Below are 13,453 nucleotides of genomic sequence, written 5' to 3'. Positions count from 1 at the left end.
GTGAGAAATAGATAAAGAATTGTAGAGTATGTGATTAGGATTGTCTTTATTCTAGTAGATAAATAAACAATCTGTGTGAGGTCATTTGAAATGTTCAGGCTTTTGATTAAGCATCTAATGACCATATAGCTGGGTCCATATGACTTGAATATCTGAAACCAGCTGTAGTTGTGAACATTAAAAGATCCAAGGAAAATTACCTCACTGTTTATGAAGGGTTGGACTGGAGAAAGTAGAGTTTCAAAGAAAGGAAGTGAAAGAGTTCCAAGTGATTAGTGAGGGTTGGGAGAATAAGGGCAACAAATGAATTTAATAGAATGGGGTAGAGAGATTTTAAACCAAAGAAAATTGAAAAGAGGAGATTCCAAAACTTTGACAAGAAATATCAGAGCAGACATATGCACAGGAACCACTGTTGAAGTAAAAGAAATCATAGAGTGAGTAATTAGAAGAACTGAGATGAACAGTAGTTGAGGAACCGATTGGGATTCTGTCATAGAATCCCAATTATGTAAGTGGGGCTTGCAGACTGAAGGTGGTAATGGACATCCTAGAGATTGGAATTGAGACCATATATATTTGTGAGGTAGGCTTCCGTAGCCGGGTGGTCAGGAGCAGGACTGCAGGTGGCACATGCTTTTTGAGTAGACCCCGGGTTCAAGCCCCTGACTGCTAAATATGGTCGATCTGCCAACCTGCACTGGACAAGAGTGGCAGATTATGGTCCATTTCCCTCAACATGCATTGTTGAGGAGGCTTCCATCCTGCAGTGGGTTGATAATGGCTGCATTTTACCTTTTTTTTCTTATATTTGTGAAATGATGAGGAGGCTTTTGGAAGGTTTAGATCTTTTTTACAGATAAGTTTGTACTATTAAATGGATGATGATATTAGAAGTTTTATATTAAAATTTGATGAAGAAATTATATCAACATATAGGCTTAGGAAAATTATGCAACTGGCCAAAAAAAAAAAAAAAGCAATTAAGCATTAATTTCAATAAATGTAACATTCTACATGTGGGTTACTTACCAAACTTAAATTATCAACTTAGGTTAGCACACTCAACACTGTTGAAAGTGGTCAAACCATATGTTGCATACTGTATACAGATATGGAAGTTTCATTTCAGGAAAGATAAGGGTAGAGAGGACAGGAAACAAGACCAGTTATTGATGTAAAGGAATATTTTTATAGGAAGGAACTCCAGTTTTGTAAACTCTAAACTTTAGAAACTAGGCAATCTGCATTGGGATTTGGCTGAAATAATTTCAGCCCACTTAAGGCCTTAAGTGGGACTCTAATGCATTAAGGGCTTATGCCTCAAGCTGTGAAAGAATTAGACTATGTATATCTTAGTGCACTTGCATCATTTATGCACAGCCAATTATAGATTAGCAAATTTGCAATAGCGGCATCGTTTAAGTTACATCTCATATTGTGAATACTTTCACGACGAGTTGCCATGACATTGCACTACCTGGAATAAGTAACGCTTCACCCAAAGGAGAAGACCGTTGTTACTTATTCTCAGTGGATACCACCACCACCCAGACAGCACCGTTTCAGGGCTATTTTGTATATGTGTGAGATAATAACTCGACTATCCACTTGTCCCTATTAGACTTAGAAAAGCAAAAAGGTAGAAGGAAAGTAATAGTAGGAGTGGAAGAGGAAAAGAAACTGTGTAGAAGAATGAAAGGGACAGTAACTCCTTCAACTCACACCACTCAAAACTCCTTTAATAGGCAACGCTTTCCCAGTGGAGAAGGCTGTTGTTACCTATTCTTGAAAACTCCAGACATCATCATCAGGCTCCCCCTGGTGCCGTTTCAGGGCTATTTGGCTCTTCTTCGGTGGGTGGGTAGGTACCCAAGTGATGTAATGATGGCAAAACAGTTGTGAAGTATATCTCCACAATATGAGAGATGCCTAATGGTGTATGATATAAGTTAGGACTCTAGTGTATTAAGGGCTTATGCCTCAAGCTGTGAAAGAGTTAGACTCTGTATATCTTAGTGCACTTGCATCTTTTATACACAGCCAATTATAGATTAGCAAATTTGCAATAGCGGCATCGTTTAAGTCATGTCTCATATTGTGAATACCTTCACGACAAGTTGCCATGACATTGCACTACTTCGAATAAGTAACGCTTCACCCGAAGGAGAAGACTGTTGTTACTTATTCTCAGTGGATACCACCACCCAGACGGCACCATTTCAGGGCTATTTGGCCCGAGTGATGTAATGATGTTTTGTCATCATTACATCACTCCATTCACTCCAAACGTTTGTCTAGTTCTGCCTTGAACTTATTTATTTATTTTTTATTTATTTTTTATTTATTTATTTTTTTTTTTTTGCTGGTGCAGCATAAGCCTCAGGCTTCCTTGCACCATATAGCTAATAATAATAATAAGTTGTTGCCCTCCACTACGACAGATGGAAGTTTGTTCAAACTATCAAACACCTGCTGGCTAAAGGTGAATTTCTGCACATTTATTTTACAACTGTCTTTCCTCAATTTGAATTTGTCTCCTCAGGTGAGTAATCTGAGCAAGAATCCCATTAGCATTGAGTTTGCTCAAACCATTCAAGGCTTATACACCTGAAGTAGATCACCTTGCAGGTGCCTAGTCTCCAGAAGCTGCAATTTGCAGAACTTAAGCCTTTCTTGGTAACACCAACCCTTTGTTTGTTCCACTCATCAATCTCGATGCCCTTCTCCGTACTCGTTCCAGCAGCTCCACATCTTTCCTAAAATGAGACTTCCAGACCTGTATGCAGTACTCAAGGTGTAGCCTGACTATTGCCTTATACAAGGGGACAATCACCCCTTATCCTTGCTAGCAAAATTCCTGTATATCATTCACAAGACACAATGAGCTAGTCTTGCAGCCTGTCTGCACTGCTCAGAAAACTTGATATGTTATTCTGGGGTTACTGCTACCCATATGCAGTGCTTTACATTTATAAATGTTAAGCTTCAGTTGCCAAATTCAGCCCATCTGCTCAACATTTTGAGATCCTGTTGCAGTAGCATACTATCATTACTGTTATTAACAACCCTGCCAATCTTCATATCATCTGCAAACTTAGACATTAATCCTAATATACCTTCATCAATATCATTGATAAATACCGAAAACAACAATGGACCTAACACCAAACCCTGGGGTACTTTACTAATAACATCAGTCCACCATCCATTCCATGTTTGAAGCCAACTTCTTGGCCTTACTAACTCGTGCCTGGACCCACTCCAGTTCTGTGGGTGAAATGTGCACTGAGATCGTTAAGGCAAAAGCAGATCTGGCAAAATGCAGCTAGTCTGCCAGTGCCTTAGATAGGTGTGATAAGCAGGCCCATGACCATGTCACCAACCCTAGGGCTATACACAGCGATGACCCCACCTCAACCACATTTATCCTATACTACCCAAACCTGTCACAACAGCTTTCTAGGGTTTTTACAGGTTCACGGGATAAAGTGCTTGCAGCCTTCAGGCAGAAGATTGTGGTCCCACGTTTCGAGTGTTAAAAAAGACACCGATTTCCCCCACTCCTATGCTACATTTCCTGCCGTGACTGCTACTTAGGTGAAACTGGCAGAAGACTCAGAAATCAAGTCTCTGAGCATGAGAAAACAATTCGTTCCGCAGACATCGAACACTCAGTGATCACTGAGCACTTCTGGTCTACCCAGCAGACCATTGACCCGTGCTGCGACGTCGAGATTATTGACTGATCCTGCCACTGCCATTGTTGTGTCTGGTTGGAATTGCTCCACATCTTGTGTTGTAGCAATTCCTTTAACTGAAACATAGGAAGTTGTATCCATCTCATAACTGAGGCAACTATCCTCCTAAATGACAAATGTTGGCACCTGCAGCCTAGCCAAACGTTACAGCTACAACTGCAAGCTTCTGCTTCCAACAACTAATTGTTGCCTGCACCTGTATCACACGGTTTCCACCTCGCACGAAGACCATACCTGGGCACATGACATTCTGTATTTTGTAATAATGCTTACAACTGAAGAAGGGTGTCTTCTGTCCAAAAGCTATTGTGATTTATTACTTTTATTTTTTGTTTCATTTTAATTTGTTCCAAGTTTATTAAAGGAATTTTACTTCAACCTGTTTTATTTTATCCGTTTTTCTGTGATATTGCATTATATAGTATGAATCCTGAGACCGTGGGCCTGTTTCCATTTATACAAACTACTTTTTGCCAACACACAACATAGTTGTAAAGCTACAGAAAGACTTCATCTTTCTAGCCAGAGGCGGAGCACAATAGCCCTGGATGCTGATGTGCATAAAACTTTTAATAACCAGCCAATCATCTAGCCCGAGATAACCAACATCTCCAGTTTGCTCACCAATGTAAGACTCACCACGTCATCCCAAAGAGCTTTTCTTTACAAAGCTCAGTTCACCAATGAAGTATGCAATGTGCATGTCAGGACTTCAGTTTCAACACTTTAAATGTCTGGATTAGCTACCTCCACCATGAACTACAGGGTGCTTCTACCAGCAAAGCCATCCTTTATGCTTGAACTCAAGAGTCTAGTTTCCACCTCCATTTATTCCACTGTGATCCGGACTTTGTTCGCAAGCAGTCTGGGAATCTAAGTGTTATTGCTCTCAACAGAAAAGTAAGATTAACAAATTAGTTCAGAAGGCCCGTAACACCAGTCACCAGAAAAGCTCTCAGTTTGTGTTGAATTTAAGTGACAAGCACTTGTCTGCTGAGCAATTGGATCTACTCACCCTAGGGATGAAGTTTGCAGTCCTCCAGTCATGGAGCTTGCAATGGGTGTTGAGGCACCATTGACACGGTTACCTGAGGAAACTGCAAATTCGGTTCACCTAAAAACTGTGGCAGTCCTACAGCATGCCCATCCCATCAACTCTAATCTGAACAGATGTCAAATCGCTGCCCTCAACGCATTTAAACAGAATAATAATATAGTCATTTTACCAGCAGATAAGGGACGTTGAATGGTCATTTTAAACTGGACCGACCATGAAGTGAAAACTATATCTCTTTTACAAGACACCTCAGTCTACGAGCCTGTTCTGAACTCTCCCATGAAGATCTTACAACGATGGGAGACCAAAGAGACCAAAACAGTCTCTTTGTCTACACCTGGTTTAAGTTGGGCAAAATCTCTGAATCCACATGCTTGTGCCTGCATGCCTCTGGATGCCAGATTCCACAGTTTTACGGCTTGCCTAAGGTCCACAAGGAAGATGTGCCCTTACAACCTATCGTCTCCTGTTGTGTCCCCAACGTGCAAGTAATCCAAGTTTGTTTCTAGTTTGCTCTCGCCCTTGGTAGGCAAGACTGTTCACACCATTTCCAGCAGTGGAGAATTTCCAAGCCTGGTCTCTAATCTATCAATCTCAGATGATCAGGTTATGGCCTCGTTCGATGTAGTGTCCCTCTTGATTTCTGTCCCAGTCCAACTGGCTGTCACGTGCCAAAGAACTCTTGGACAACAACCAAACCCTGAGCAGCAGAACTTCCTTAACTGCTGACAACATCTGCATCACCGTCAGGTTGTGCATAACCGGTGGTGCCATTATGTATGGCGAATCCCTTTACCAGAAAATTCACAATACAGCTATGTGCGCACCTGTTAGCTCAGTCACGGCAAACATTGCAATGGAGCAACTGGAAAGTCACGCATGTGTGAGTCTGCCAAATCCTATAGCCTTTTGGTGTCGCTACATGGATGACTTTGTGATCATTCCCCGTGGGTCAGGAGACTGGCATCACCTCAACTCTCTGCCGCCCTGCCTTCAATTCACCATTGAACTAGAGTTGGGCAGTGCCCTTCCTTTCTTAGATTCCTTGGTTCAGCATGAGGGCACGCATTTAAAGATGTCAGTCTATCGTAAGCCGATGTGTGCTGGTCAATTCGCCAACTTCTTGGCACCGCGTGGGCCTTACTAACCTGCACCTGAACCCACTCCAGTTCTGTGGGTGAAAGGTGCATTGAGATTGTTAAGGTAAAAGCAGATCTGGAAAAATGCGGCTACCCTGCCAGTGCCTTAGATAAGTGTGACCTGTAGGCCATTGACCATGTCGCCAACCTTAGGGCCATACACGGCAATGACCCCACCTTGACTGCCTTTATCCCATACTTCCTGAACCTGTCACAACAACTTTCTAGGTTCTTACAGGCTCACAGGATAAAGTGCTTGCAGCTTCCAGGCAGAAGATTGTGGTCCCTTATTTCGAGTGTTAAGAGACTGATTCCCTGACTCCTATGGAGGGGCTTAGTGTACTGCATTTTCTGCTGTGACTGTACTGTCTGTTATATAGGTGAAACTGGCAGAAGACTCGGAAATTGAGTCTAAGCATGAGAAGGCAATTTGTTCCACAGACGTCGAACAATCAGTGAAAGCTGAGCACTTCTGCTCTTTTAGCACAACATTGACCCACACTGTGACATCGAGATTATTGACCGATCCTGCCACCACCATCATCATGTCTGGTTGGAATTGCTCCACATCTCGTGTTGTAGCGATTCCTTTAACTAAAACAAGGGGGTCGTATCCATCCCATCACTGAGGCAACCATCCTCCTAAATGACAAACATTGGCACCTGAAGCCTAGCCAAACATTACAGCTACAACCATAAGCCTCTACTTCTAATGCCAGGTGGGCAGGAGCAGCAGCAGCAGCAGCAGTGCGTAGCACACGCTTCTTGATTAGACCGAGGTTCGAGCCCGTCACCACCAAATACGGAGGATGCGGAAAGGTCAGGGAATGACCACCGCATATCCCGCAATATGGCCTTAGTTGCTAATGCTCCTAAAAACCAAAACAACAGTAACAGTCTGCTTCTAAGTTGTTGCCTGCACCTGTATCACGCAGTTTCTACCTTGCATGACCACCATAACTGGGCACAACAATCTGTATTTTGTAATAATGCTTACAACTGAAGAAGGGCATCTTCCATCAGAAAGCTATTGTGCTTTATTACTTTTTTATTTTAATTTGTTCCAAGTTTATTAAAGGAATTTTACTTCAACCTGGTTTATTTTATCCGTTTTTCTCAGCGATACTACATTATTACATTTAACATTAGTCCACGAAGAGCAGTGTCCATTGATGACCACTCTGTCTTATCCCACTCAACCATCCTTTTATCCATTGTAGCAACTTGCCCTTAATGCCATACATTTCCAATTTGTACAGTAGTCTTCCTTGTGTCACAGTATCAAAAGCTTTCTTAAAATCCAAGTATATGATATCAAAATTATTTCTTGCACCCAGTTCCTTTGTGACCATATCATTGCCCTTAACTAATCTCATTACCCTTCTCTGTATCCTCTCCACATGCCAACATCTTTCCTAAAATAGAGTTTCAGCCTTTATGCAGTATTCAAGATGTGGCCTAATTGTTGCTTTATATAATGAGGGCTGTTCAATGAAGAATGATCATAATTTTTCATGAACAGCTGTACTGCTGGCTATTTCTAACTGAGCTATGGAATTTAACAAGCTGCATCACATAGCAACTGTATAGTTGACTTGTGTGAATGTTATAACCTTGGTGGTCGGTCAAGTTTATGCCTGTTCAATTTTGCCTATATAACAATGGACGTGACAGGAGAAACAACTGCTCTCAAATTTTGTTTCCGTCTCAAGAAAACATTAGCTGAAGCATATAAAATGTTAAAAGAAGCTTATGATGAATCTACACTTCCACATAGCATTACAGGTGTTTTAGAACGTGTAAAAATGGATGTTATCCAATATTTACAAAAATTGTCAATCTGGAGCACAAACCACTGCTGTCACCACAGAAACCATAAACACTGCTTCTGTAATGGTGAGCGAAGATCATCGTATAACAGTAAAGCAACTAGGAGAGATGTCGAGAATATCAGTAGGTAGCACACACAATATTCCCCATGACCAATGGCAAATCACATGTTTGTTTATGCACACTGGGTTCCAAGACTACTCACACCTGAGCAACAGCAAGTTCATGTGGAGTTTCTTAGGAGCTGCAATGGATGGTTACTGAAGATGGCGAGGTTCTGCACATGGTAATAACAGTGGATAAGACTTTTTGGCTCTACATCATTGCCAGCACCGAAAAAAGCAAAAGTTGTGGCCTCTGCAGGAAAGGTTATGGTTGTCTCTTTCTTTGACATTTAAAGAGTGGTTTACCAGTATGTTGTGCCACATCATATGACTGTTACGGGACCTTGCTACAGAACTGTACTGCATGCTTTCAGGATCACATTTATCACTAATGACAACAACTGCACGCAGGTGGGTGGATACTGCATCATGACAATGCAAGACCTCACATTGCTCACACAGTTGAGTACTCAGCGAGCATTAATGTCAAATGCTAGCTATGTACAGCCATTACCCGACTTACGTAAGGGTTGCGTTCTGCAGAACTCTAAGTAATTTGGAATTCTCTAAATGCTTGTGCAGCACTCGCAACTATGCTCACAGAATTTGATTGAAGCAAAAATGAAATGTTCGACGAACGTGTAAATAGAATTATTCAATTTTTTATCTCATGCCCAGGGAAAATTACAAAGAGAGGAGACAGGCATGATGTTAGCAAGTTTTACCTTTCAAGCATCATTACCAAAATTCCACATCCCAAAATTTCTCTGCAGCTGCAGAATCGTCACTGGTGACTTCACTGCATACTTAAATGTTGTGGAAACCAGTGCTATGCTTGAACCTATTAAACCACAAGTTGCTTGCCACGAATTTGGTTTGAGGTTCGCAGTACTTATCCTTAATATCTTCATAAATACTTGTTGCTTTTGCTTGAATGGCCATTAGATTCAGGGACACTGTTTTCTGAATCTGATTTTCTATCAATATTAGCTTTTCCATCTTTGATATAGCACCTGAATGCTGCTTTGTGATCACTGTTGATCTTAAATGCATTGATCCTTTAACACGTTCTTTTATACGCTCACTGTCCTTTAAAATAGCATTCACTGTTGAAGCAGTGAGACCTAATTCCCTTGCAATAGATGACAAACTTTGTCCTGCTTCGTACTTCTTAATCATTTTCATCTTCATTTCTAAATCAATTTTGTTTGGCTTCCTAGTACTGCCACCACTTGCACTTTCCATTGGTCGCTTTCCCTTCACCATTATAATAAGTAAATAGGAACAAAGAGAAGATTCTGAAAATTTGTTTTTTATATGATTGAAGATTTCAGTGAAGGGGAAACACATTTCACCATAATAACGTAAAAGCCCAAACAATTCCAGTTATTGGGATTATCGCAAATGCAATAAGATTGTGTTTACTACCCATTTATAATTAGATGCACTAACAGAAAAGCTCATTAAACCACAAAGCGCAAATAGTTTTTATTGCTTTATGGTAGTGACCTTCACCCCGAGAAACATGCTTTAGAAAAATATCACAAAGGCGTTCAAAATTGTGAACACCTTTGTGATAGTTTTATGGAATATATGATAATGATAGTGTAGTGCAATTTCCATTATAAAAATAACCTTTAAGAGAGATAAATAGCTTAGTTATATAGCAAAACATTTCAGCTTCCAAGATCTTGGAACGAATTACCAAAAAAAAAAAAAAAAAAAATGTGGTATAGGGTTCACATTACGATATTTTCACGATACCTCCATTTATTCTTACAGATGCAAAATATGTTTCCACGATTTTAAGTTTGCACCGGCCGACAGAAACTTAGGTAAATTCGAATTTTCGTAAGTCGAGTATAACATCAGTTGGGGAGTGTCTGTACTCAATGACATTATGAGCAATGAGTACTTAGCCAGCATTAATGTCAAATGTGTTTGTCATCCTTCCTACAGCTCTGACCTTTCACCTTGCAGTTCCAAAGTTAAAGGAGCTGTGAGGAAAATGTTTCCAGTCATCAGAAGAAGTTGTAAAGATATTGAAAGCAGTTCTCGACTGCATGTCAAAAAATGGCTTCCACCATGTTTTTGAAGAATGGCAGAAATGGAGTAAGTGCATGTCATCAAATGGGGTCTACTTTGAAAAGGACCATCAACCTACCTACCGATATTCTCAATATCTCCATGACAAAAAAAAAAATAATTATGATCATTCTTTATTGAAAAGCCCTCACAGAATTGGTATCTCTTTGTTTCTACTATCAGAGTTCCTATATATCAGTGGTTTCCAACCTTTCCATGACTCGTGAACCCCTTTCAATGCAATATTTTTTTCACGAACCCCTCCTTTCAACAGTATTTTTTATTGCCAACCACTAAGCCTATATTCTCTGAAATTGTATAATAGTTCTGAATTTTTATTATAATTTCCAGTACAGTTCTACATTTTTATAAGGAATATTGCATAATAATAAAAACTATTATTAAGTACCTGTACATAACAGTTGGTCTTTGAGAATGAAAAAAATTTCGTATGGAAAACATTTATTTAACACGACATACAGTAAGATAGTAAACTAATTATAAGGAATTGTGGGAGATGTGGTTTCTTTCATTGGCAGTTTTTTGCTTTATATATAATTTCATTTTACTTTATTGTTTATTATTAGTTATATTTTGTAGTTTACAAAATATACCTATATAAATCTAAGCAGACCATTACAGAATTTTTAGTGCAAACCCCCTGGAACACTTTTGCAAACCACCGATTTAGGAACTGCTGCTATATATCAATGACAGAACCTCATAAACTGTCTTACCAGGCTGCCTACTCTTCAGAAACTTCACATCACATTGTATAATTACTTCCAAGTCCATTTTGTTATCAAATATCTTGAGTTTCTGCTAACCAAATGATATATTTCTTTAGGATTGCTGCTATCTAGACAACACCTTGCATTTTTGGTGTTACTTCAAGTGTCATTTTTCAGCCCATCCAAATAATTTGTCTTTGTGAAGGTACATACCCTGATTGTATGTAATCCTATCACGAGCTATCCAGATAACCTAGATTTCACCACCAACTATTAGAAGATAACCTAGATTTCACCACCAACTATAAGAAGATAATCTAAATTTCACCACTAACTATTTATACTTGTAAGAGCTGGGTGAGTTGGAATGAAGTACTTTTGGTAAACTCACTGTAAACTGCCATTTTTCTGTAGTTATGTACTGCATTTTCTTTCCTTTAATTTTGATAAGAATTGAGAAGATATTGAATGTGAATGGGACTAGTAAGATTGGGCAGTATTGCATCTTACAGGTCAACCAAACCTATCTATAAAAATAATTTAGTAACAAAAATTGTCTCGCAACAGATTTGAATTGTTATTGCGCCTCATTCACTTTTCAGACAATGAAACTGCTATTCCAGGGGACAGGCTCAGTAAGATACAACACCTGATAGATGTTTTGCAGCCTGAAATATCAGAAAATATTTTTCCCCGGCGAAGATTTCGTCATTGATGAAACTCTTATTCCTTGGAGGGGCAGCTGATATTCTGAAAGTATATTCCAAATAAAGCACAGTTATGGAATCAAGCTGTTCAAGTTATGTTCCACTGAAGGATATACCTGGTTGAGCAAGATCTATTCAGGTAAATCTGAACATTATATAAAATCTGTAGGTTTAGCTGCGAAGAGTTATCGCAAGGACTTCTAAATGAAGGTTGCACCTTGTATGTAGACAATTTTTATACCAGCTACCATCTGGCGTTATCGTTTGTTCATAAAAACACTCACGTTGTTGGTACATTACGAATGAATAAAAAATTTATGCCCAAAGAAGTCATGTACTCAAAGCTAAATAAAGGGGACATGATCGCCAAGGAAGAAAAAATGGAATTATTGTTCTAAAGTGGCGAGATGCGAGACTACTAACAGCAAATCATGCCCCAGAAATGGTTGATGGACCCTTCACCAGTAAAGATGGAAAGAAGCAAAAAAAAAACCACTTCCTCTTCTAGCTTATAATAAGGGAAAGGCAGGCATTGATCTGTCGGATCAAATGGGTTCGTATGCCGCAACGCTGAGAAAGGGGGTAAAGTCGTACTGGAAATTAGCAATAGAATATATACTTGGAATATCAGCTGTCAATGTATGTGTGGTATACAAGAGTGCTACGTGAAAACAAATAAAAATAAGAATCTTTTAGGAAGAGGTAGTTACGGATTTGCTAAATATAGAACAGAAAGAGAAACGTGAAAAGCCAAAATGTGGTAACACTCATATATACTAACGACAAAAATCGACGCAAACAACAAGAAAGTTAGAAGGATGTGCATTTTTTGTTACACAAAATTGAAAGAGTCTGAAGGAAGATCAGTTGCTAGCAGAAAGGGGGAAGAGTTTCAACATATTGCCCAGACTGTATTCATCAGCCTTTCATCTGTTTGGAGTGTTTTGAACACCATAAATCTTTGTAATTATAAAATTTGTAATAATAAAGAATTTTTAAATAATGACCAGTTGCTTATTTTTTCTCATAGCGCCATGCAAATTTCATCACATGTAACACTGGAGGCCACGCTTTTCAAAAATAACTTAAATTTCCAACAATCATCAGCACTATACAGCCAATGCAGCTCCCACTGTAACAGTAGGTGTCGGACATATACGGCCGACACAGCAGTCAACGTGCTAAAAAGTTAGCCTAGCCCACATTTTCTCATATGTGCTTCAATAAAGTTTCACCATGACATTTAATATTCATGATTTTGCTGCCATATTGAATTAACAAATTTTTGTAATTTAAAATTCTATTTATCATATTAACATATTCCTCTTAACCAAATTTTAAATTTTGTGTGATAGTTGTGACTAATAAAATATTTTTAATTTTTCTTTAGACTTGCAGTGCCTATCAGCAGATGCCTGAGGTAGATCTTTTTGTAGTAGAGCAGAAAAATGCTCCAAGACATAGACTGCATATGAGTAACTTTATAAAGCAGGAAATTATAAAGACTGTATTTTTATGCCTTAAGAACCAAGACTCAAAAACTGACTCAAATTTTGTAGAAATGAAAGAATCTGCAGTTACCAAAACCTTCAACCTGAAGATTGGAGGTGAAAGAGTATCAGGTCAGGGTTTAATAAAAAGTCTGATAAATGAAGAATCATATTCCCTTTTGGAAAAACTAAGTATAGATTACAAGAAGATTAAAATGTATGAAACACAGTGTCCTGTAAATAGAGAACATTTAAGTAATGCACTACTCCTTGCTGTTGCTTTTTATAAATTAATTGTATTTAATGAAAATTAAAAGCTCCCACAAACATTTGTTTATCTGTTATTCTTATTCTACTGATTTAACCACCTATTATGTGCTATAAACCTTCTTTTGGGGTAGTCATTTTGTTTATAAGGAGAAACAAGCACACTGAAATTTTTAATTATGCACAATTTTTAATTAATGTGCTAATGCTTGTAATTTAAATGATATCAGTAGCAGAAGTATTTGATTTATAATTAGTTAATTTAAGTAATTAAGATAGTTA

General features: G+C 38.8%; 1 protein-coding gene across 1 annotated transcript in view; it reads left to right on the top strand.

The window, feature by feature from the left end:
- Window positions 1-13,218, top strand: part of LOC150089472 (transcription elongation factor, mitochondrial) — a 41,220-nt gene extending 28,002 nt beyond the window's left edge. The window contains exon 4 of the mRNA XM_090389995.1: window positions 12,805-13,218. Within this exon, the coding sequence (XP_090246121.1) occupies window positions 12,805-13,218 (414 nt within the window). The remainder of the gene's footprint in view (window positions 1-12,804) is intronic.
- Window positions 13,219-13,453: the final 235 nt, after the last annotated feature.

This window comes from Mastigoproctus giganteus, chromosome 2 (genome assembly GCF_048544385.1).
Source record: "Mastigoproctus giganteus isolate SK-2022 chromosome 2, ASM4854438v1, whole genome shotgun sequence".
Taxonomy (NCBI): domain Eukaryota; kingdom Metazoa; phylum Arthropoda; class Arachnida; order Uropygi; family Thelyphonidae; genus Mastigoproctus; species Mastigoproctus giganteus.
Note: the sequence above shows the minus strand (reverse complement) of the source record. Positions and strands in the feature narration are given on the sequence as shown.